At 43.7% G+C, this 25,598-nt stretch overlaps 1 protein-coding gene across 6 annotated transcripts; it reads left to right on the top strand.

Annotated features, from left to right (window-relative positions):
- Positions 1–671: 671 nt before the first annotated feature.
- GPLD1 (glycosylphosphatidylinositol specific phospholipase D1) lies at positions 672–24,895 on the top strand. 6 transcript variants are annotated; one of them, XM_056333314.1, is made up of 25 exons: positions 676–1,241; positions 4,039–4,094; positions 5,133–5,211; positions 7,749–7,846; positions 9,034–9,144; positions 9,421–9,469; positions 9,975–10,029; positions 10,918–11,025; positions 11,740–11,767; positions 11,855–11,994; positions 12,915–12,980; positions 13,309–13,429; positions 14,162–14,301; positions 15,449–15,635; positions 16,648–16,758; positions 17,774–17,848; positions 18,223–18,379; positions 20,241–20,382; positions 20,911–21,010; positions 21,092–21,185; positions 21,788–21,964; positions 22,268–22,428; positions 22,698–22,724; positions 22,850–22,900; positions 24,027–24,895. In XM_056333314.1, exons 1-25 carry the CDS (start codon positions 1,145–1,147, stop codon positions 24,102–24,104), a joined length of 2,508 nt encoding a protein of 835 aa, XP_056189289.1. In that variant the 5' UTR covers positions 676–1,144; the 3' UTR covers positions 24,105–24,895. The 6 variants fall into 6 exon arrangements, with proteins under 6 accessions (XP_056189290.1, XP_056189289.1, XP_056189288.1 ...); XM_056333313.1 differs by having other exon boundaries at positions 679–1,241; positions 13,306–13,429; XM_056333315.1 differs by lacking the exon at positions 16,648–16,758 and having other exon boundaries at positions 672–1,241; positions 13,306–13,429.
- Positions 24,896–25,598: the final 703 nt, after the last annotated feature.

Below are 25,598 nucleotides of genomic sequence, written 5' to 3'. Positions count from 1 at the left end.
GCCATGGTCGGTCTCTGCTGAGGGGGCTGGTGGCCCTCACCTCTGTCTGCTGGGTACCATAATGGCTGCGGTCAGCCTCTGCCACGAGGGCTAGTGGCCCCTGCCTCTCTCTGCTGGGTCCCGTGGTGGCCATGGTTGGTCTCTGTCATGGCCCTCACCTCCATCTGCTGGGTCCCATGGTGGCCATGGTCAGCCTCTGCCATGAGGGCTAGTGGCCCTCACCTCCATCTGCTGGGTCCCGTGGTGGCCATGGTTGGTCTCTGTCATGGCCCTCACCTCCATCTGCTGGGTCCCGTGGTGGCCATGGTCAGCCTCTGCCATGAGGGCTAGTGGCCCTCACCTCCATCTGCTGGGTCCCGTGGTGGCCATGGTCAGCCTCTGCCATGAGGGCTAGTGGCCCTCACCTCCATCTGCTGGGTCCCACAGCAGCCACGGTCAGCCCCTGCCACGAGGGCCATGTGAAGCCGGTGCTCGGTGCCACGGTCCCGCTGGGCACCAGCAGAGCAGCCCGGCCCAGCGGCCAGGCCCGGGGGACGGAGGATGGCTGGGAGCCGCAGCATGCCCAGCCGTTGCAGTCAGGCAGGCATTCGCAGCAATACGCACGGCAGGAGCGCGCAGGATTTCCCCCTGTATCAGTCTGCCTTTCAGTCTGGATTGCGAAACCCAAACGCACGTGTGTAATGGCCTGTCAGCTCAGCAAAGCATGAGAGTTTGTGCTGCCTACGGGTCGGGAGCGAGTGTGTTTCTACTAATCCTGCTTTGGCGATCGGCTTTGATTTTTTGTGAACTCTGACGTATCTGTTGTAAGGGCAGCTCACCATGAGCTGGGCAAACTGGGAGGATGCTCTTCTGTGCTGTGCTTTTGTACGTTAACAGAAAGCTGACTGCTGCTGTGCTGCCCAAACCCCGGAGAGGTTGCAGAATTCAAGAGCGAAGAACACCTCTAGGTAATTTCTTTTTTATAGGTGACTTTATCTGAGGTAAAGAAAAGCATTGGTATAAAACAGCCTTTCAAATAACGGCAGTCGTTTACTTGCTGTGTCAGCGATACGCCCGAAAGAAAAGGCATGCTCCGTAACCCACATTTCAAAGGTCACGGTGCTACCGCTCCAGGCATCTGGAAATCACCGTTGGAGCCAGCGTCATGGCTGGTTTGAAGATTTGGTCTGTTTTGCTGGTTATATTGTGCTATTGCTGTCAAAGATGTATCCCAAGTGGAATTTCAACACATGTTGAAATAGGTAAGTCATGTTTGGGATGAATTTTTTTGTCTTTTGAGTTGCTTGGGAAAAGTAAATTTGGATTTGGCTAGAAAGCTAAGGGAGGGAATAAAGTAATGAGCATTCTACATCATTTTAAAAAAATGTGAATAGCACATAGGATAAATGAGTAGTTTGTCTTTGGAGTTCGAAAATTTACTGTTTTTTTAAGCAAAATGCTTGAATCAATTTGGTTGCGTATTTTTCCGTCTTCCAAAACACAGGCATTATGTAACTGGGATGTTTGTGTCAGTGAGGCTTAGGCAGACTGGGTTTGCTTTGGAGAAAGAAGAGGAATACTTTATGTGGTTTATGGGATTGTTATATTTAAACTAGAGAATAACACAGATCATCCGTGGTAGCTGTGTTTTCAAACCATCATGTATTAATTTTGCCATATCTGCATAAAACATATCTGCATAAAGTAGTGTAAGGGGGTTGTATCTACAACTAACATTGTGAACATTTTTTGTTCCGTGCCTCTTTCTGGTATGTTGCTATCTTTAGCCTGAACAGCCTAGATTTGTAGAAATGAAGGACAGAGCTGAGTGAACATCAAAGTGGGGAAATATTTCTGTTCTGAATTTCTTGTTTACATGTGTTATTTTTAAAATCTGGTTTCTGCTGTAGCTCTTGCAAAACACTCTTTGAGGAGTGTGAGGTTGTTCTGAAACATTTTCAATTGTTTGTTCTTCTGTTTCTGACTCTAAATCTGTTGCTCAAACATCGTAAAACGTATGATGTCTCTGTTTAGGTAATCTCAGACTTTACTGAATGCACACCACTTTGAACAAGTTAAAGGCTGGGATTATTAGTGGCATTCATTTGAGACTGAGAATATGTTCCCTTGCTGAGTGTTGTACCCTCGGTCAGAGTGCTGCAGCCATTTGCTTTTCTTAACCATACATTAAAAAACCCATAGCAATGGGTATACGTCGCGCTGCCTGAGGTTAGGCATGTGCATACATCATTGCAAGCTAGGGGGTCTAACTACTATGAGCTTCTGAAAACTTGAAATAACAGATTTGTTAGAATAGAGTGTATGTGCAAGAAATCTGCAAAGGGAAACAGTTTACAGATCTGTCCCAAAGCAGACATTTTTTTCTAATCAAGGAAGCATATTGTAGAAAACCTGGATTTATATAAATTAAAAATGTTGGTTGTCTGAGGGTAGTGCATACACTGAGCTGTTGGGTCATGGTTTACAACAACTTTTGTCTGTTTGTCTGAAAATGACATTAAACTGGGGTCAGCTCTGATGCTGCTAAAATCAGTGCTTTTGTTAATGTGCGAGTAAAAGCCCATGATGATAAATACTGAAAGCTATTACCAAATCCACACACTGAGTATTCCTAGGGGGGGAAAAACCCAACAGTCTGAAGAAAGAAACTCCTCCGACTTAAACCCAGCACCAAAGTCTATCCAGGACAGACTTCCGAAAGTACTTTTAAAACAGTGAAAAGCTCTGCCTGTTCAAAATGTTGCTCATGTCCTGCATGCTGGGCAGAGCTGTGCTGTGCCCTACTTGCCACAGCCGTGCCGCTGGAGGCCGGGGCTGGTGGCGGGCTGCGGGCGCAGTGGGGCTGTGGGGCTCTGTGGGGCTGTGGGAGCGCTCACGGAATTCATTCCAAAGGTGAATGTGTAGGACCTGGACCCACAGGAGTAAGGAGAGAAGTTGGGGGGGATGAGACCTCCCACACTGGGAACGGAGATGTGTGTTGAAATGGCTGAGCCTTAAAATGCTTTTTTATTTCTATTTTTAAGTTATTCCTGTTTTGGTACAAGATTGGTCCTTAAGGTATCTCAACATATCTGTTAAGGATGGTTTAGATCAGTGAGTAAAATTCAAAGTCAAAGATCATTCAAACCCATACAGTTTTGTCTAGGTCTTATTCCAGATTGAAAGTGGGTTATTGGGGGTGAGGGGGGGTGTGCTTTTTTTTTTTTTTTTTTTTTTTGTGTTGTGGTTTATTTAGTAAAGATTCAATTAAAATCAGCATATTCTGGGTTATCTTGATCAGCCTTAGTTTGTAAATAGTGTGGGAAGGCATGAAGATAACCTACATGTGCAGTTTCAACCAAATAGTTTTGAAGGCAACGCTGGGCATTTTTATAATAGTGTTAATAGATTATCCTTAGGATCTAACATTAATTAGAAGGAGACTTCATTAAAGAAAAGTGATGTCAGTGTATTTCATTGTCCTGTTATGCTTGCTCAAGAAATATTTTTGCATTAAGAATGTCTGCCTATTCAGTGAATAAATAGTATTATTTACCTTACTGACTTTAGATTTCTGTTTGTTTTCATACACGTTAAAAATTCATCAAATTGTTAAACATCCGCATTGATTCCTGAAGTACCTTTTTCAACATTAAGGGCAACAGTGATATTTAAATATGTTTAATGTGGGTCCTTTCCAGCTGGACCCTTAGGATCCACGCTGGGGCCGCGCTGGGGCTGATGGTGTCGGTCGTGGCTGTAGCTCAGTTCTGGATGTGGGGAGTTCCTTTTCCCTGGGGGTTCAGCTCTGTGGGTCGGCCTGGGAGCTGGGGCTTAGAGACAGACTGAGGAGACCTCAGTGCCCAGAGGTGCCACCGAAACGGCCTTTCCTCCCTGGGTCCCTCGGTGAGGAAATGTGCCCTCTGCCGCGTACAGGTGCACCTGTGCGGCTCGGCTTGGGGACGGCAATGCAGTGTGTTCAGGGATTGATAATGCTTCTAAAAACAGGGGCCTGGCCACACTACCTGTAAATCAATACTTCAATATGTTGTTTTTCAGCACATAGAGCTCTGGAATTTTTCACTAGGCGTGAAGGGAATGTTAATTATAGACAGGTAGGAAGCACATTATTGCTTAATTGTGTACACCTTTCTTCTGAATGTTTTTCTGTCTGTCTTCTTGCCTTTCTTTTCTTTATTATTTATTCTCAGTGATATGTGTGTAAATATTGTGCCTAGACTGTATTTTTGCATTTTTTTTTTGTTGAAAATCTTCTGACTCCTTCTGAATACTATTACAAATATGTAGCAAATATAATGATATGTTTATACTCTGTGTGTTTTCTCACATGTTTTCCCATCTTCTTAAATCATTCTCATTATGAGTAGTTTTATTAGAATCGCTTGAGGACTTTTGGAATGGAGATGTAATAAACATAAGGACAGCAAAATGGCAGCAAGGTTTGGGATTTGGTGCACCGCATACATCACTGAACTGATTTCTGCTTGGTGCAAATAGCTTTTTCTGTTGTGGGCTGTATCCAGCTGAGCACTGTAAACACGTGGACAGTTTTCATAAATGTATGAGCAACCCCTATATGTGTTTTCTGTTTGAAGCGTTTTTAATATCCTTTAGGTCAGTGTGAAGAAGACCGTTTTATATAACTCGATCTTTTATCAAAGGAGATCGCTCCAGGGAAGTACTCCCATTGTAGACAGCTATGCTGTGATTCAGAGGATGGGAGTTAGCAGCCCAGGCTTTGTGCTTAGCCCAGGAGGAGGGCACCTTCAGAAGGTGAACTCGTGACTTCACCAGCTCCTAAAGTTAGATCATACGAATACTTGCCTAAATGGCCTTTCAAATTGCAGTGTATACTGATCAGTTTAGTTTTGCTTACAAGGATTGGGGGCCGGGAATGGTGTGAGATGCTGCTGCTGCTGAAGCTGGATATTTAAATTAAATAATTTATAGTTTTGGTATTTATATTTTATTATATTATATATTGCATACTGTATAATATATCACATAATATTATATAATATAAAATATATTGCTGGGTATTTATATTTCAAATTCTCCTATATTGGCAGTAAACTGTGTTTTCATGCTTTGCAAAGGCATTCTGATTCCTTTTTTCCCCATCCTTTCCCCAGTTATTACTAAACCACCAAGATGCATTTCAGGCTGGGAGTATTTATCCTGATGCCTTTTATCCTATGATCTGCAAAAGAGGTAAGAAAAGCTTTTAAGTAAAATATTGTAACACCTGTATTTTTATGTGAAAATCCTATAGATTTTGGTAGGGTTGAAAATAGCTATGTTGTAGGAAATGAAGTAGGGTCAAAAACACCTTCCTGCAAAAACATCTACCATTTTTGTTAGTATTTTGAGCCTTTTTGTAGAACTCTGTAAGAAAATAATACATTTGAAAATGTTTGTAGAAAGTAACTTTTGGGTAATTTCAACTAATGTGTAGGGCAGTTTGAGAGAAGGATGCTGTTTGATTAAATTAGGTCAGATTACTGAGTGCTGTCTTAGGGAGAAACTGAGAGGACAAATTTATCTTTTTTTCTAAGTCTTAGGGAAACCCTAGAGCTGATTTCTGTATTAGGAAGTATTGCTTGCTTTCAGATCAGTCGCAAAGACAGTAAGAAAATATATAAAACAAACCCCACCAAACCAGAACAGTGTACTACTTACTGCGGGGGGAGTTACATCCTAGTTAGCCTTTCTTTTCCAGACTGCTGTCTTCTACATTTTACTGGTTCCTGTTTGAAATTAACGTCAGTCTTAGTTTTGCTGCTTGAAGATCTAAAGACTGCACTACAAAATTACCTCCCTGTTGCAATGGCTGTAAAAAGTATGTCTTGACTTGCAGGTGGTCCCCTGATTTTGCAGCTCTGGTGGATCAGCTCTTGAGCGTAATCAGCTTCTCCAGCAACACCAGAGGTGTAGAACAGCCAGCTAGGGCTTGCTCCAGGGTATTTGCTACTGAAGTGGTAAATCTGGATAGTGGCAATTAGCAAATGGGACAAAGGCAGCCCGTGCTCCAACAACAAGCTGTTGGTTTTTCAGGCACACAGCAGAGACAAGGCGTGATGCCTGGTTCGGGTGAGGGCATCTGGCCAGATGGTTGCTAAGATCTTACCGAAAGTGTGAAGCAGGGGAGGTGGTTTATGTTAGTGGGTCAGGCAAATTCAGGTCCATGAAATTCAAAGTGTTCTTAGGATCCTTGGTCTGCCTCATCTTTTATGGTTTTTTTTAGGTGATTGCCAGTGCCTCTGCTTACCTCAGTATTTGTTTTTCCTGCCTCAAGCTGCAAAATCCTTGTCTTTCCAAGGACACTTTCCTCATCTTTTCCCATTGCCTGCTTTACTCAGAGTCTAAAAGCACATAGTGGCAGCTAGACTTCTTGTTTCTCAGTCAGAGGTTGTTGATGCTGACTGTTGCTTATGCCAGCTACAGGCCGTTTGGTTTATATCCTTACAGGCAGGTTGCCCCATCTGCGTTGCCTAATGGGGGATCTTCTCTGTTGCTACGTCGTGGTACCCAGTTCAAATCCAGATTGCCCCTCTGCTCTGGCATTCAATACCAGTTTTGTCTGCTGTCACCAGGTCACTGTTCCTGGTGTTCTGCCTCGCTTTGCTTAAGATTGTGTCCCAAACTTCAGTCTCGCTTGCCCTGTTTTCAGGACTGATGTTCTCCTGGGATTTCTTCAATTCCTACCTTAAATTGATTATTTCCATCTCATCTTTCCCTTTCTAACAGTTTTGACTTCTGCCTTATAGCAGCCAGAGCCTCTCTACCTGCAGCCTCCAGCCCATATTCCCTCACTGAAGCTGGGGTCCTTCTTCCCTTGTTTTCACTTGGGGCACTTGTCAGCAGTCTCCTTAGTCAGTGTGGAAGAAATAGGGACCTCTGCAGATCTGAGCTGGTTTAGATCAAGAACAAAGCCATCCAGACCGCCTTTGCAGGCAGGAGACAAACTTAGGTGTAGAAGTCTACACTGTGAACATTTAATTTTGGTCTAGTGAATCCTACCTTCTTCCCCCTTAGAGAATTTAATATCATGCTGCTTGATCTTGTCACGTCGTCACTTTGCCCTTAGCTTTATGTAGGTACACAGAAATTTTTAGGCAAGGTCATTGTTAGGTCCTACATAATCTCTTCTGCATAAATCTAAGTGAGAGTAATAATTGATGCGTCAAAGGAAAACCTGATTTTTCCTGCTTTCCTCTGCCCTTCTGCTCCTACACTGACTGCATCTTGGCAAGTGTGCCTTTCTGCTGAAAATGATGATTATGATGACATAGCCCTCCTCCGCCCTGTGGAAACTGCTACCTGTCCGAAAGTATGGTATTTTGAGTTGGCTGCCATGCCCATCAGCCTCCCTGCCCTACAATTTGATGCATTCACTTAGTCAAAAGCTTCTCGGTCAGCTCTCTTTATCCTCTCCATCTGGGAGGCAGTTTTTCGTTGTACTGTACCTAGTCACAGGCACACAGAAAGGGAGCAGGCAAAAAACTTTCCAGTGCTTCATACTGAAATCTTAGAAGGTAAATCTAGTATCTTTTTTGACAATATAAATCATATAAAAATACATCTCATTTGGCTGTTCTCATGTAAGTGGATTGCAAAATGTATCGTCTCTATGATACGAAATTGAACAAGAGTCTGTATTTTTTTTCGTGGGGAAAACCTTTTCTATTTCTTTTTTCTTCTCCCACCCCAAGAATAGATCAAATACTGATACAATTTTATTGCAATAGGAATATTCCATGATGTGTCTGAAGATACTCACTGGTCACCATTTCTCAGCGCAAGTATTCACTACATCAGAAGGAATTACCCTCAGCCTTGGGAAGAAGTAAGAAAATTTCATTAACTTTTGACTTTGCTTTCTACTGTTTTCTTCACCTTCACTACTTGTTACAATTTGATCCTTTGGGAAGTGTAGAAAAAATAGATGTTTTTAAATTAAAGTCTGTGCTGATAGAGGAAAATTTGAAATCCTGTTTTCATCTTTACCAGACAAAAATGTTACGGTTTTCCCATGACTATCAGTTATCTCCAGTGTGGTCTGGTGCTTATGATACACTTCTTGGGACCAAACATCCAAATGTGACTGGTGATCTTGAGTTATTCTCGGATCTGGTTGTGTGTTAGCCGCTTGAAAACCATGTGTCTTTTAGAATTCACACTTGTGAAACCTTGGACTTAGTCCTGATTTGCTTTTGTTTATGGTATATGAGCTACACAGGAGGAGAGGAAAAACAAACTTTCAGAAGTGAAAATTATTTTGAACGTAATATTTTCTTTTCCTTACTGGAGAATTTGCTGTTCTCTCTCTGCTCAGGAGAGTCATCCAGGTGGAGTAACATTTGAGAGTATGCACTCTTTAAAACCTAAACAAGTCTGCCTGCCTTTTGTCGGGCCAGCGGTGATACTGGCCTTGTGACTCTTGGGAAGTATCACTTCATCAAAAACTATGATTCAGTTACAGATTTTTTAAGACCTCTGGAAATTAGAGTGATTCAAGGCAAAGAAGACTTCTCTGGAGAAATTTAGTGTTGCTTGTAAATTTATTCCAAGTAACTTTTCTGTTTGTGAGAATGAGTGATTTCATATCTGGACTTTAATCAGGTACTTTTGTGGTGAACAGCACTTGCACAGGAATGCCGGTCTCTCCTCTGTGTGCCCGTGCAACACCCACGGTGGCAGAGGGGCTTCGCTCCTTGGAAGTGGAATTGTTTGTCCCCAGTCCAGAAAAACACTTTAGTACACATCTAACTTGGAACCACACAAGGTGTCCTAATGTCAACCATGCAATTCTATGGCCTTGGACTGTATGAAGTGCTTAAAGCTTCTCAGGTCACAAAAACGTGTCTCCAGCATCAAGGAATGAGTGGTCAACACTTTCTCAGGCTAAATTCTTGGATTATAAGAGTTTCCCACCTTTATGCCTGTATAATGTACTTCTGTAAAATGCTCAACTCTTCTGAAGGATAGGAGTGAAATTACTGCTGTGACTACAAGTGGATTGTTGTTGTGTAGGCTACAGAGAAGCTGGTGGCTTTCCTGTTTGGAATTGCCTCACATATGGTGGCAGACGTTAGCTGGCATAGCCTGGGCATTGACCAAGGATTTCTCAAGGCCATGGGAGAAGTAAGCCTGTGTTATTTTATTTCTTGATATAACTGGGTTTATTGGAAGAGATAGCTTAGCTTTGGACATAGGTGAGGAGGGAAAAGAAAAGCTGGAGCCCTGTTTCAGGAAGGTTTTTGGAGACACGTAATGTCACAAACTCTGTAAGAATGAAGTTGGCCAGGTTTGGGACCTGTAAACATCAGGGCTGCTTGGATGATTTGTTGCTGCTTGTACATTTGTATGGAAGAATGAGTAAAATAAATGGACAGTGTTCTTGGTTTTCTTTTTCTCCAGATTGATTTTCATGGTTCATACTCAGAAGCTCACAATGTTGGCGATTTTGGTAATGTTTCCGTTTGCTGATTTTGGATCCTTCTATTGCAATAATATTGGAAGTCCTCTTCAAAACCATAGTGGGTGATTTTGGCTCCTACCCCATGCAGTGCAGGAGCCAGGAATGGGTCCTGTGGGCACTGTGTTCTCACTCTCCCCCCCAGCTTGTGAAGCTCTGCTATACCTGTCCCCATGCTGCATGTGGCAGGAGGTGTGGTAGGCCATATGGACACTTGTTCTAAAGCCAAAACACAGGCTGAAGGATGCTAATGTTGAAATGGAGTCACTACTGTGATTTTAAATTTTACAATATTCTTATTCTCTGGATGTATAATATATGCAGCATACTTTCAGGTGAACCATTTCTGTATTATAAATGTCTAGCTGGAGGATCTACCATATAAGCATAGATAGCATGGCCATACACAGCTTCAGTCATGCTGTTACCCACCATAGGTACTTACCAGGTTTGGATTGTTGGGCTCTGTGGGGTTTTTTCATTCTTCCATCCACAGGAGGAGATGTAGTGAGTCAGTTTGAGCTGGACTTCAGTTATCTGGCATCGAATTGGTAAGATAATGAGATTACTTTCTGTGTTTTAACAAAATGCTGTCCTTTATCTTTCTTTCAAAAGAAATCCTTGCGGCTCTTGGAATTTTTCTGTTTGGTATTCCTTGTATGCATATTTACTGTCCTCTGACATAAAAAAAATGGAAAGAGAGAAGAAAAAAAGTGGTTTATGTATAGGAACAGCAAGAAGGATTTAATTTTTTTTATCTGAAGGGAATTATAAATAATTATATATAAAATAATCAGTGAAAAGGGTCTGCTGGAATGTCCTAGCAATTAGTTCAACAAATCTCACTTAGATTTCCATTTAAAGTTTTGGCAGTTGAGGATGTCTAAGGTTATAGATGCTGTGGAATTCAGACAGGTCGTAAAAGCATAAAAAGAAGCAGCAGTTTTAGATATACACTTTTTTTTTTCCCTCACAGTTTTTAACTGGAATAAAAAACTCTTTTCTTTTCCTGTTGATAAAGTAGGCCATTTGAGTTGTTTTGTTTGAGTAGGATGTGGTTGCTCCAGGTGTAGAAGGCACCATTCATTAATAAAACTCTGGCCCAGGTGTGGGAAATGCCTGTTTGGCCATGAGTAGATTCGGCACAGAGGAGAGCTGGAGGACATCCTCCAGGCTGAGGTGATCACCAAGCCGGGGATCCAGCGTGGGCAGTGTGGAAGCCACCAGCAGCAGCCCTAGGGGAACGGCTCTGTGGGCCACTGCCTTTGAGCCTCAACAGGAGAGCGCTGCAAAGAGTAACTGCGCCTGCAGTCCTGGGCTTGTGGGCATGACCTTCTTTTGAAATTTAGAACATTTTAAGGCAGGCTACTGTTGTTACAGAACCTTTTATCAGGGGATGTGGGAAATCTCTTGTTATAATACCTTCGTCTTGTTTTAAGGTATGTGCCAGTCAAAGACCTAGCAGCTATCTATAAGGAATTTTATGGAAAAGAGATCATAACTGAAAGCACAATTACTGACTGTACTTACCTGCTGTTTCTTGAACTGTAAGTAGAATAGCTTTGTCTGGTTTTTCATAAGTGAAAATTTTCATGTAGGAAAATTATCATGATACTATTTGATATGCCTTTTGCATTGATGCCAGCAATATAGACTCCCTACTAGACCCCAAAATAGTAAAACAGCTGATCTTTTTTTAATGGCTAGAATACAAATTTGGACTGCTTAATGACTGTTAAATTCATAATTACACCACATATTCAGCGTCTTAGCTATTTAATGCATGTATGCCTATTTATTTCAAAACAGCTGCATCTTCAGGTACCATTGCATGGTGGCATGTTAGCAATATAAATTTCATGTACTGGAGTAGTGTGCATACCTAAACAGATGGCTTACCTACACTTTGTGTAGATCCTTTCAAGTCCAAGAATAATTCAAAAGAGGCTTCAGATACCTGGCGATGTCTGCTTTTGAATATCATAAAGAGCCTAGCTGTATTCTTTATTTCAGTTAATTACCAATAGTCACACAGCATTTACAAATACCATGAATGAATCCCTCCAAACTAAGGGCAGCAATAAAGTTAATATTATTAATTCTCACATTACAGCTTTAAAAATTATGTTAACAACCAACAAGGAAATGTAATGACTTGCATAGTATTTCCCATACCAAAGCCTTGCAAAGAACTGTTTAAATAATTAAATATTATTAAATTAAGCAAATTTGTTTCTGATTTTTTTTTCTTGTTGTTTCAGGTATGGAGAAAGGCTTGCTGTTAGCAGGGTTGGTTTTCAGTTTTCTTTATAAAAATGAACATACAGCATGAAGACAATGTAACCCATCTTATTAAGTATGTGGCTTGTCTCTTAGCTTTTTTCAACATATGCTAGTAAATCTCCGTTTCTGGTGGAGAAGTTCCACGAGTATTTCCTGGGAGGAGTGGACGACATGGCGTTCTGGACAAACAATATTTTTGAGCTGACGAGCCATATGCTGGAGAGTGGAACCAGGTACGGTGTGTTTCCTGCAATGAGCGCAGTAGTCCAATTCTGACACCCATTAATTGCTCTCCTGAAGGCAGGTTCTTTCCTAGAAAAGGTGCTGAGCTTTAAATCCTCACTGGGACAAAGGGATTTCTGTGGCTGTCTTTTACCTGGGCACGCAGGATGACGTAGACCTTGAATTCACATTTGTTACGTGTTCACCCTCCCTTCCCCAGGCAAGGCTCCGGGGTGCTGAGCGGTGCTCGAGGGGCTGCCTCAGCTTCGCATAGCCCTGCCCTGAGGTTCTGCCGGGCCTGGCTGGGGCTGGGGCTGCCCCTTCTGGCTGCTGTCATCAGCCAGCAAAGGTGGCTCTTCCTAGGGGAGGTCAAAGATTGCCTTCACACACTGAAGGAAAATTGGATGAGAAAGAGTAAGGGTATCTATTCTAGTGTTGGAAGCTCAGAACGCCCTGTTTTTATAGAAGTTCTAGTCTTGCACTGCTCTGTTACAAGTATAACTTTACCATAAATGACTTCGTAAGACCAACAGTGGCAATTAATCCATGCATTTATATGGAAAATACCACCGCAACTGTTTTGGAAAAATGATGTTGGAAATACAATATGGCATAATCTGTTGTGTTCTTTGTTCCAGAATGGCACTTTCATTAAAAGTGCTTTAGATCAATAGAATTAGCAGGACAAGTTGCAATATGCTTCCATTATATAAAGACATGTGAGATTCATGTAGAACCTAATGGAGGTCATTAAAATAAATGTCAAAGGGGTTCCTAAGGATCACGGTGGTGCTCTGAATTTGAATAAGCAGGCTTTCTTGAGGAATCTGACGACTTCTAACAGAGGAACCAGTAAGAATAGGATGGTGTATTTTTAGTTTCACTTCCATTGTGGGAAAACCTTTAAAATGCATTCTGCATGTTTCTTCAGTGGCTGCTTCCTGCCCGAGAACCCTCTGTTTATAAACTGCACAAGCGAGCACAAGGTCAGCTACGTGTAAGTACGGCTCTGAAGGTTCAACGATTTACTGATGAAAGGAGAGTCTTCCGCTAGTGTGGACAGTGAACTATTAATAACTAGAGATCTTTTGGGTTATGTACAGAAATACGGGACTCCGCTGTTTGGAGCACGAGTGTGTGTAGTCCTCTGGCAAAGATCTCGAGAGAAACCAGCTTAATTGGTTTCTTTTGAGAACTCTGTTTATATGTGGGAGAAATGGTCACCTGATTACATGCAATATATTTGCTTCTCCTAGCTTTGTCATAAAATACTCAAGCCATTAATTCAGTTATATTAATTGTTATGACTGCCTTTATTTTAGCAGAAGCAAACAGTCAAAACACGAACATCAGAAAAATGCGACTTCTTTGCTTACAAAAACACTTGAAAAGAATATCAGTTTTACAGAGAGAGGAGTTCAGTTCAACATGCAACCTTGGGCAACAGTAAGTGAGAAGCAACAAATGTGTCAGGTAGAATTCAGCTCTGTATGACACTTTTAACTTCTGTCTGAAGTGCTGCGTGGTGGAGCAGGGTCTCTGGATGTCAACAGTACTCTCTGACTTCACTTCATGGAGATTTCAGCACCATTGTTAATGTGTATATTTATGTGTACATTGTAAATACTAAATTTTTATGCTTTGCTCATTGTGTAATGAAGTTAGAATGCATCTTGCAGTGCTAAATATAACAGAAATGTATCCTTAGTATTTAAGAATCATACAATCACTTTTTGAGGGTAAGAAGTCCCAACAAAGCATAGCAGTGAGCAGTTAGCAGTGCTCCATTTAGAGCATACAGATCTTTGTCTTTCTAGAAAATGGTGCTCATGACCTGAGCCAGAGAGCACTTAGATCAATGTGGCGATTTCCACCGTTGGTGACTTGATTTTTGAGGTGCTCCATAATGTTCTAGAGCAGGAGTCCTCAAACATTTTAAACAGGGAGCCGGCGCGCAGATGAAGTGGCAGGCAGTCATCTGTGGCTGCTTGGTTTCCCCCCCCAACCCCCGGGGTGGGGGTGGAGGGGGGGCATGGGGGGTTCTGTAAATACCGGGGACCGGATTGAGGACCCTGGGGGGCTGTATCCAGTCCGCGGGCCGTAGTTTGAGGACCCCTGTTCTAGAGTTTCAGCCTGTCTTTTAACCATTCTTGTGTCTCTCCATTATTTTTAATTCAGAATTCCCTCCGCTTGCTAAACCGTGATTTTGCAACCAATGTCTGGAGAGCATTAGCAGCAACACCTTGGAAATCTTCTAAGCACATCTCCAAGCCATCAGCTTCATATTTTCTCACTTCACCCTACGCTAGACTTGGATGGTTGGTATTTTTTTCCCTCCCGCCTCCCTCTTAATTTCTGAAAATTTTGAGTACCCACCAAAATATTAATGTTTATTCCTTGGATACTCTTGAAAGGTGATAGTCCAAATCAATTAGTGGCAAATCTGGCTGAATGGCTTATTTTATCTGGCCAGAACAACAGGTTCACCCATAAGACCTTTCAGGTGTTAATGTAAGCCTCTTTGTGCCGATATTGCATAAAACTGTATCAAGAGCAAAATTTGCATTCAGTTGTGAGTTCTGGTCAGATAACCTCTTTCTGTGGAAGGGTGGTCTTGTAAATTTTTTTGCAGTCTCTCCTTAGTGAAGGAGCTCAGTGTTCTGTCTGTGATCAGGCTCTAGTTCTAAACAGCGTAGGAACATTGTTACCCTTTTTTGGTTATCAGTTGATGTTTGTGCAGAATTAATTGTTTGTCCCAAATTGATCACTGGTGGTGCCTAGCAGGTGTTCTTGGAAACACTGCAGGACCAGTAGGGAGACAGATTCAGGACGCAGAAAGAGGCATATTCTCTCTCCTTGCCTGAGAGGTTCTGGCTTGACCTGCCACAGGGAAGAGTAATAAAATAAATTTGGAATGCTGCTCATCTTGCTTTATTTCTTCTGGCTCAAAAACTGAAGTTTTAATTCTTGAGTTTACTTCACACCAGCCAAATTAAAAGTAGTTAGTTCTTCTGTCTCCGCATTCCCTGTCTAAACTCCAGCATGTTACTGAGACCCGTGATCCCTTTGCTTATCTCCTGTCAAGTCCATCGATTAAACCAGAGGTTCTGTTAAAAAGATACTTAATTTCATCTTTTATATTCTGTGTCATATGCAAGCAGCCTTTGTTCATGCTCCTTGCTCTGATTCCTCTCGGGTGCCTTGTGTCAGTAAGGAAAAAGCAGTTCCTACAGATCTCTGGTGCCGTAATGGAAGATGAATGTTCAAGGCTCTGGGGGGTTTTTTATTTAATTCAAGAAAACAAAAATCAAATATATAAAATGAAAAAAGCTGTTTAGATTTTTACAAAAATAGGTGGGAAAGACAAAGTCTTGGTTTACGTGAAAGAAGTGGAAGTATTTTCTGCTAATGTTGTGGTAGTCTGGAAGCTCACGCTATGATTCTGTTGCCTCCCTTGCTGAACAGGGCAGTGACCTCAGCTGACCTGGACCGGGACGGGTACGAGGACCTGGTGGCTGGAGCGCCAGGGTACAGCACGCTGGGCCACGTTCAGCTAGGGCGGGTGTATGTCATCTACGGCAACCAGTCAGGTTTGCCGCCAGAGGACATGGATCTGGATGAGAGAGCTGACCAAGTGCTCCAGGGTCATCAGGTGAGGGGTCACATCAGATATCTGGTGTTTGGTTTTTTTTTTTTTGCCTGAAAATGTGGTAAATTTTGACTGAGCAACAGTGTCATTAATATGGGTGAGGATTATGCCTGAAATACACCCCCCTGATAAAAGGATGCTGTATGCTTTTCAAGAAAAGGAACTGTTCCCGGAGTTACAGGAACAATTAAAGCAATGGTCACCTGTAGGTTCACTTTTATTGCTGTGCCAGATAAGTGGGTATTAGAACATAATTTGCCCTTGAATATAACTGAGGTAGTGTCTCTGTAAGTCACAGTATAGCTCATGCTGGTCCCTGCATTTAAGAAAATACTGTGATCTTTCCCCTCCTTTTTCATTGAAAATTATTAATTCAACTTAAGTTTCAATCCCTTCAAAGCTACATTTTTTCATTAATTGATAACTTCTCACAAAACAATTGTTTGTCCTTACTAAGAGTACATGTTATTTTAAAAAATGAGAAAACTACAATTCGACATGGTGACTGGCTTGTGACTGAGAAGCAGGATCAAATCATCTCTTTGCGTAATAAAGACGATCCTCTGTACAAAATCTTTATTTACAAAGAAGAGAATGGAGAGAGATGAGATACATTTCCCTTTAATCTCTTTCTGTGGTTTACACACTGTGGCGTTACCAGCTGCTGCCTTTCACCTTGTGGTGGTTCACAGCTATGATGCTGTTAACAGGAAGGGTCACAGGTATAACCCCAGGGGGGCATTAGGCTCGGCAGAGGCGACAGCGAAGCAGCACCACATCCTGCGGAGGTAGTGCACGTTTTAGCACCTCCATAGCCGAGTTAGTGTCTTAGTATGACAGCTGTGGCTTGGGAGAACAGTGACACTAAGAAAATCTGAAGGATTTTGGGGATAGATTTTTCTCATCTCTGCTTCCAGTTCTTCCCCGTGCTGTGGTTGCAGACGTGCATTAGGTTTTGATGGTTTCGTCTTGAAAGTGTCTGTTATTTTCATGGGAGCATTCCCTCTTCTTTCAGCCTTCAGGAAGATTTGGCTCTGCCTTGGCCATCCTGGACTTCAATGTGGATGGAGTGCCAGATCTGGCAGTTGGAGCCCCTTCTGTGGGATCTCAGTTTCTTACTTACAAAGTAAGCCACACACATGGGTTTCTTGGTTTTTTTTTCCCTCCGAGCAGAACATTTTTATTGATGCATTGGGTTTTTTTTGAACAGCAAAACGAGAATTTCTGTTGTTGCTCAAGGCACATTGCAATTTCAGCACAAAGGGTTATTAACCCTTGTGGGTACTTTGACTAGAGCAGTGGCAGCTGCCTGTGTGTCTCTTCCAGTGGCCTTTTTGCATGTTAGCAGTCCAAATCAGATTCCAACTTTGCAGCAGTGATGCGCTGGAAATGTAAGGAGCCGTTCATAAAATACAGGTGCACTCTTTTTGTTTGGGAACAGAGAGTCTGGAACGGGCATCATGGGTCAGTGAGCCTTGTCATCTGCTTGTCACTGTCACAGGCCAACAGATGATATCTAAAGTGCGATACAAACACAGACACACTTCATAAAATAATCAAGCTACAGAGGCTTAATGACTTGCAGCTTACCAGATAAGCCCACATAACGGTCCCTGAGTATTTTCAGCTCACACGAACTGAGAAGCAAAATGTTTTGGTTTAAACCACGTCCATTAAGCTTAAAACTCTTCAGAATTTCAGATCCTGAAATAGCTGCCTAAATAGGAATTTAAATGCTTTCACATAGACCCACTGGCATGGAAAATTGCATGCACCTGTTGTACTTGGCACTGTGCACCAGTGCATTAAATAGTACTTAACAAAATTTGAGCCACCTGAATGTGTGTATTAGCAAATATAAATATCCAGTATACTGTCCTTACCCACAGTATGAGGAAAATGTACTTCTCTGTACATCTCTAAGTTTGTTGCCAGGTTATAGCAGCACCCATTGCAGCACGGGTGTTATTAGGTTTGGGGTGGAAAAGACAGTATCAGGGGAAGGTTCTAATATTTTATATGTAAATTAATATTTATTAATAGCCCTTGCAGAACTGTTTTACTCCTTGTGCTTTGTCCCAGATTTCGGTCAGTGCAGACATGCGGGTGCTCTCATGTTGTGTTTGCTTTCCCTGCTGTAGGGTGCTGTGTATGTCTATTTTGGCACTGAGGGAAGAGGCTTGGCATCTCAGCCAAACGTTACCATAACTTGTCAGGTAAATGCGTCAGATTAACACAGGGCTACCCAGGCAGGAGGTGGGGGAAGGGCGCTTATGGGCTTAAAAAAAAAGAATGTTAAATTCTTAATTGCAAGGGGATTTAGACTGATGGGGATGATGCAAGCAGGTGCTTGCTTGGGTTGATTGTACGTGGGAAATACACTTGTACCCCAGTGCAGGGGAGGCAACAGGGTGAACAGAAAGATGGATAGCCCTCAAAAATCCCTCAAAGAAAATGAAATTGAAGTCAGAGAGTGGGAGGGTAATTTGATCAGGAGCAAAGTTAGCTCTTTAGAAGAAAATTGCTCTATTTTGTTACAGAACTGGTGGTTTCAGTTCAATGTCAGGCTTAAACTAATTGTTTATTGCAGTATTCCTACTGTAATCTTGGTTGGTCCCTCCTGGCAGCTGATGTTGATAGAGATGGAAATGCTGATCTGGTTGTGGGCTCTCCATACGCACCTGGTGGTGGGCAGCAGAGAGGATTTGTGGTTGCATTTTACTCTTATTTCAACAGGAGTGACCGAGGTAATATCTGTTGAGTAGATTAACCCACCCATATTTCATGTGACTGTTCATTTATTCCTAACTAATCGTAGGATAATTCAGGTTTGAAGGGATCTTGAGAGGTGCCTAGTCCAGCCTCCTACCCAAGGGGACAGCTGTGAAGTCAGACTGGATTGCTCAGGGCTTTGTCCAGTCAGAGCTTAAAAGCCCCCAGTGGTAGAGATTGTGCAGCCACTCTGGGCAGCTTTTCCACTCCTTGGTTGGCCTTATCGGGGAAAAATGTCTTGTTACAGCCAGTGTGAACCTCTCTTGCTTCAGCTTATGCCTGTTGTCCTCCCCGCACGCCCAGTGAAGTCAGAGGCACAGAAGGCATGGGTACCCCAGTGCACTGGGCACAGCCTGGCTCTGTCTCCTTGTTAACATCCTTATAGGTACTGGCAGGTGCCGTTAGGTCCTCTCAAAACCTCCTCTCCTCCAGGCTGAGTAAGTCCTGGTCCGCCAGTCTCAGCTCACAGCACAAGTGCTCCAGCCCCCGGCCATCTTGGGGGCCCTCTATTTGCTCCAGTTTATCAACATCTTTCTTGTTCTGTGGGGTTCAAAACTGAGCAATAGGTGTGGTCTAGGGAGGAGGGGAGGGGGAACAAGCCCTTCTCTCAGTCTCTTTGCCATGCTCCTGCTTGTGTAGCCTGGGATGCTGCTGGCCGTCTCTGCTGTCAGAGCCCTGTGCTCAGCACGCTGCCTGCCAGGCTCGCCAGGACATTTTCCACACAGCTGCTCCCCAGCCTGCGTCACTGCTGGAGCATCTCTTTCTCGGGGCAGGGCTTTGTGTTCATACTCGTGAGGTTTGTGAGGTTCCTGTCCAGTTCCCCAGCCTGTGTGGGGCCCTCTGAATGGTCGCCCTGCCCTCAAGCGATAGCCCCCAGTCTCCTGTCATCCACCAACCTCATGGAAGGGCACGTGGTTGCCTTTTCCCGATCATTTATAAAAGTGTTCAGCAGGATGAGCCTAAAGATCGATGCCCGAAGGCACTCCACTGTCCCAGCCCGCTAACCGCTGCCCTGTGAGGGCATCACAACCAGGAGTTTCCCCTCTGGTTTTCCACCCACACAGGCTGCAGTGTCCCAGCTGGGGTACAGCAGCACTGCGGGGGACGGCGCTGAAGGCCTTGCTAAAGCAGCCGAGTCCGCTGCGTGTTGGTGGTACCAGGGCAGGCTCACCTCTGCCTTGGGCATTGGCAAACGTACCTCCAAAGATGAATTTTTATCATTCTGTGTGCTCCTCAGGTGGCTAAAGGGGAACGCTACAAGTGAATACAGCTAATGAGTGCAGGCGGTGAGGACCGTTGTGCTGAGGGAGGGAAGGCCACATGTGGAGCTAAGCCGGGTCCAGAGGGGCTGGGCGGGATACGCAGGTGTTCAGAGCTTTGTCAGAGCCATGTAGCTGAGACTTCCAGGAAGGCTTAATTTCTGTGGCTTGTTCTACTTCATGTAAAATTAGAAGCCACAGGGAAAACGGGTTTGAAAACACTGCTGACTGACATTTTTGTGAAACCAAAACAGGATGATTTGCCTTAAAGCCAGGATTATCTGAAGCTACCCCACCCACCGCCTCTGACGAATTATGAGTCCTGGTAAATGGTTTCTGTGCTGGCCTGTCCCTAAGGAGGAGTCACTAGTTTGGGGCAGGCTTGACCGACAGCTCTCGCGTGAATAATGGCTGTCACTGGCCACCAGCTGCCGGCTGAGCAAGCTACGGCGCCGGGTCACGTGCGGTGTGACTGCATATAGAAACTTGTCCCACGGTGAATCAGTAGAAGGTTGCTGACAGATTTTTCTATGCCAGGGTACACCGAGATTAAATTCGTATTTTTCTGGTCTGTCAGGACTTTTGTCAGTACAGGATGCCAACTGGATGGTAACAGGGGAAGAAAACTATGCTTGGTTCGGATTTTCGCTTGGCAGCTGCCAGCTGGAGGACGTAACATTGCTGCTGATCGGTAGCCCTACATGGAAGAATTGTTCCAGGTGTGTGGTGTACGACAGCTTGCTCTCTCCTCCATTCTGCCCTACTTCTACAATGTTTAACATTTGTAATAATTACACTTCCAGCTTTTCAGGAAGTTTCCTCTTTGTCCTGCTTAGAATATTTTTGTTAAATTATATTTTCATGCCTTCAGCCTTCCTTATGGAGAGGGGTTTTTTAGACCCTCTATAGAGAGGGTCTTTGTTATTTAGAGATACTTGAGAATTTCTTGGGTTTTCTTGGGGAGGGGGAGAAGGGGCACAAAAGTGCAGCTAAAATAATCCTGTGGCGTTTATTTCAAGATAGCATTTTTAAAAGCAAACCAAACACAAAAATGTATTGGGTGGTAAATGGATAGACAGAGCAGGTCTGTGCTTTAAACGTTAACTAGTTAGAACAAGCATGGGAATCACTAAAATAGATTTCTGGAATTTGGCAGCTGCTATTATTCCAAACTTAAAAAGGGGAAAATATTTTAAGAGGAGCAAGCCTAGTCAAATATACAAATATCTTTTGCATCGTAATTCAAGCTGCAATCCCTTCTCATCGGCTGTGGGACAGAGCGTCGGGAAGGTGTATGGCTATAACCCCCCAAGCACAAAGCGCTGGTTTGCAGTGACTGGAGACAAGGTAGGGCTGCTTCTGTAGTCCGGGAGCTTAAGTGATGTGACAGTCTGTAGAAATGACATAGGTGTTTGAAAAATCTCACAGGCGATGGGCAGAACGGGTTTGTCTCTGGCCAGCGGTGTGATGTCTGTGGCTGGGATCACAAGGACAGTTTTGGTGGTGGGTGCCCCTACTGCAGGTACGTCCTGAAAGCTTGAGACCGTTTCTGTTTTGGGTTGTTTCTTTCTGCATGACCAGGGACAGATACAAAGTTAAAAGTTAGAAAAGGGACCTTTTTACTGCCACATAATTAAAAAAACCAACAAACCCAAAAGTGAGAAATAGTTGCTGTAGTCACCTGTAAGTGCCTGACATGTAGAGTTCTTTCTCTATACCTCAACTTCAACAGAGGTTTTTTTCCCTTCCTTAAAATCAGCTTAAGTGGCATTACCACCTTACATCATTTATGTGGCAGTGATTTGCTAGTAGACTGCGTATTTCTTGGAGTTAACAAAACACAGTATTTTGTCCTTATTCTGGCAGCGGGCAGTAAGGAACTAGGAAAGTAAAAATGCAGAATTCTAACCTGAACCCATTTCCCCCCCAGATGCTATTGTTAAGAGACTGTTTCTATGCTAGTTACTTTTAGTGCCATATAACGTTCAATCTTTTTTCATAAATTACATTAATTTTGTCCACATGATGTAATGCCAGCATTACCTGCTGTCAGTGTATTGCAGGTATTAAACCTGAGTTCCTATACCTGACGCTCACATTCTGTTACTGCTGGTGTTTTTGCAGACAGCCTGTCCAGGATTTCATTTATATCCTCGGTGCTGCACCAGGCTGGCCTGGCTCTGGTGTACGACCTGGCAGACAGCACCAAGCCTTCTTTGCTCAGCACCTTCAGTGGGGACAGGAGGTTTTCTCGCTTTGGAGGAGATGTATACTTGAGTGACCTGGATAATGACGGACTAGGTAAAGCTTGATGAATCTAGCTGAGAAGTGAAATGTTTTACATTTGGCAATGGGAAGACTGGTCACCTACGTATTGATACACGCGCTAAACACAGCCTGCGTCCTCAGTGGGCTTGTACCGTTATTCCATCGTGCTGTGGGGGGAGGCGGCTCTGAATTCCTAAGCAACTCAGCCAGAACTCATTTTAACTGTCTTTAATAGGAATTGTGGCATCTAGCGGTATGTAAATGCTGACTCTCTCGTGCTTTGATTTAGCATTATTTCACTTCTGATGTGTTACGTCATCCTTGTCATATTTGCAGCTGAAATGATTGTGACATCCCCGCTGCGAACGAACGGTATCACCACGGTACTGTTCAGCGGGGCGGCTGGCCGCGTTTATATCTACAACGGAAAGCAGGCATCCACCGGGAACGTGACAAGCCACTGCAAATCATGGGTATCTCCCTGTCCTGAAGACTGGGTAAGAACACATAAAAAGCGTTTAAAAAATCAGGGCATGAGGTCATAATGACTGCTAGTTAATTACATCCAGTACAGGTATCTAGTGCATCCTGACTTGGTTTCAGAAAACAGGTGGTTTACTTACATTTCTGGACCTGTGTGATTTGGCTCCTCCTGTTTGTTCTTGAATTTCTTTGCTGTTCAGGAGCCAGGGTTACTGCACTGGTCTTACGCTATCCTAGTGTGGGTCTCTCCACTGATTTTTTTTTTTTTTTCTCCTTTCTTCAGGCCCAGTATGTCCTGATTTCTCCTGAGGTGAGTAACTAGAAAACAGACTACTGAAAGCAGTAAAAGTCCCACTTTAAAAAACACCTTTGCATGTTATATATATATATAAATATGTATATAATTGCATTATAACAAGCAATGTTATTTTACAGGAACTATCAAGATTTGGGAGTTCTGTTATCACTGTGAAATCGGAAAGAAAGGTGAGAAAAATGACTGTTGTCACTCACTTTGTGACATCTTTCTAACTCACATAACGAGAGGTGTTGGCTTGTATATGCATCTTACTCATTTGCAGAAGTCTTAAGTGCTTTACATAGATAAATCAGTCATTCTCTGAGCTGGTACATAAAACCATTTAAAAGGTGGATGAACTCCGGAGTTGCCAAAATTTTGGCACCTCACACCTGAATTGAAAGAGGTCATTTTAAAACAGCCCAAAATCTGAACAGCTGAGGAGCGTGCTGACGGGTGGCACGGGAGGCTGAGCATGGGTACCAGCGGGCGTGCAGAGGGGTGCTCAGTGAGGCAATACTGACCCGCTTGCTGTCCTGGCTACCGCTGGCAGCGAGCGCTGTTCATGTGCGGTGTATTTCCGAGCACAGAGAGGCCCAGTTCTTTCCTGAATGATTTTGGATGTGTTTGCGTACCCGTTTCTCTCTGTTTGCCTCAAGTGCCCATTATTTTATCAAAAGTCAATCCCTGTGTTTGTGTGATGCACTGAGGATCCTTTTTTGTTGCTGCTTGAAGGTTACTTAGTGCTTGTCCAGCTGAGGGGAGTCCAATGTTCTGCTCACCCTGCCATAACGGGTGTGGGAACTGGGGTTCTCTGTGCGAGTACGGAGAAAGCCTCAGCACCAGGCTGAGGGCTTCAGCGGTCAGTGTTTGGCTTCTTGCTGTTACAATGTGCAGCAGAGAAACACCTGGAACTGTAAACGCGTCTAAACGAGGTCAGGGTGCCTAATCCAACACCTGAAACCCAGGCAGCGGGGAGGGCTCCTGCAGCACCCTTCCCCCAGCAGCTGTGCTCCCTTGCCGTGGCACCAATCCAGTCCACACTCCTGCTTCATCTGTATCGATCTTATCCCAGAGCATTTGCATTGGCAGGGGAGTTATTTAACTGGTTCCAGCTTCTTCCAGTTTCCCAAACAAAATAAAGCCTGTTTGCCAGATGGTTTTGGTAACCGCTGTTCCGACGAGGTGGGTGACTCCCCATCGCAGTTCTGTGCGATGCCCATGACAGGGACACAGTCCGGTTTCCCCCAGGGAAGCTCACAGCGGTCAGGCCCCTGCAGTCGCCCTCAGTAACCCTTTGCTCTGTATCTGCAGAAGGAAGTTGTAGTGGCAGCAGAGAGAAGCTCGGCGAGAGCCCGGCTGGGCGGCCGGCTTTTCGTCTACTCGCTCTGAATGGGCGCGGCCGGTCTGGTGCTGGAGAATCTCCGTAGCGTCTGCGATACTTTCCTTCACAAACCAACGACCCCAGGACAGTGAGCTTTTGCCAGAGGGATGTCCCAGGCAGCTGGCCAGGGGCCTAGAGGGCACTAAGGGAGGGATGGGCACTGTTTTTAAGTGAAAGGGAATATGGGCCTTCCTGGTGGTTTAACTTACAAACCAGCCAAAGCTATGTCAGCCATGTAAAAGCACAAATTACTTCTGTTGTGAGCAGCAGCATCACTTAACCTACAACAAGCTGGTCTGAAAGCCTTTGAGAGGCCACAATGAGCGGGCGGGTGGACTTCTGGCAGTAATACTCGGCTGTGTAAGGAATATTCAGTGGTCACCTTCTTTACTGGTCAGGGTATTTACTTGACCAAACCGGGGACAAGTAGCATGTAACTTACAGCTCCTTGTATGCAGCGACACAGACGGGGATTCCAGGTGGCAGCAGGACTGCCTCCGCCTCCAGCAAGCCTCACAGCGGGCGCGCAGGCTGCGGAACAGCCGGGCTCTCCCAGAGAGAAAAAGCACAAACAAGACTGGTTACGTTTAAGGAAATGCTTCTGCTTTCGCACTCGTGGCTGACACTATTCTGACACCCTTTCTTTGTGTTTTCATGTAAAATTCCACGACCATGGTAACTTAGAATTGTTAACAGCTTTTATTCTTAACAGTATTGTCTTCAGCTAATTAACACTAATTTTGTATGATGCAGGTTTAACAGTGTGCATCAATTACCTATTAAACAACTTGAGCAGCAAGATGTGATGCTATTATTACCAACACCAATCCGTAGGCACATACATGTATGTATTCTCTCTCGCCTCCTTCACAAATCACTATTATCTTTAATAACACAAATCAGTGGAATAGCGTGGAATTCTAACAGTCAGATTCCACAATGACACACCTCAACTTACCTTCTTAGGAATTCTCTCTCTCAGGGATGTTGGTTGAATTATAAAAAGAAAACGGACCGAGGTGACTATTAGCTTGCTATATAATGCGTTCTGACATCTATTTTGGTTGAAAAAAAAAAAACCAAACAACCAGGGTTAAAATCTGAACTTTATGAAAGAATTGACTTGATGGAACTAGGAGTACAGTTACCTTACAGATCCATGAGGTGCGGTGTGAGGCAAAACAAGCAATGTGTGGTTACAGGGACAAAGCAGAGGTTTTCAATGAAAACTGATGAAACCAGTACGTTCTGTAGCAGCTTTGCTCTCAACACACAGCCTCTGCTGGCTTTGGGTTTTTTTCTGTGCATTATCTCAGATTAATTTTATGGCACATGGACACATTTTGGTTACTTGAATTGTAAGAAAACCATTGAACATTTGCACAGCAGTAGAGAGAAAGGCGGTCCTATAAAAGATGTGTGTCTCTGTGCTTTTATTGTGCTTTCAGTCACGTACAGGAAAAGGAGTCAGTACCGCTCACAGACGCCTCTCCGCACAAGAC

This window comes from Falco biarmicus, chromosome 3, assembly GCF_023638135.1.
Source record: "Falco biarmicus isolate bFalBia1 chromosome 3, bFalBia1.pri, whole genome shotgun sequence".
Lineage (NCBI taxonomy): Eukaryota > Metazoa > Chordata > Aves > Falconiformes > Falconidae > Falco > Falco biarmicus.
The sequence above is the reverse complement of the archived record's forward strand: the minus strand, read 5'-3'. Positions and strand labels throughout refer to the sequence as shown.

What these genes read in the sequence shown, in the direction of transcription:
- GPLD1 (XM_056333313.1), top strand. Translation starts at nt 1,145, where the DNA reads ATGGCTGGTTTGAAGATTTGGTCTGTTTTGCTGGTTATATTGTGCTAT. An exon ending in TTCTCAAGGCCATGGGAGAA is followed by an intron (nt 9,145 to 9,420) that starts GTAAGCCTGTGT and finishes CTTTTTCTCCAG; the next exon opens with ATTGATTTTCATGGTTCATA. An exon ending in ACGTTACCATAACTTGTCAG is followed by an intron (nt 17,849 to 18,222) that starts GTAAATGCGTCA and finishes TGTTTATTGCAG; the next exon opens with TATTCCTACTGTAATCTTGG.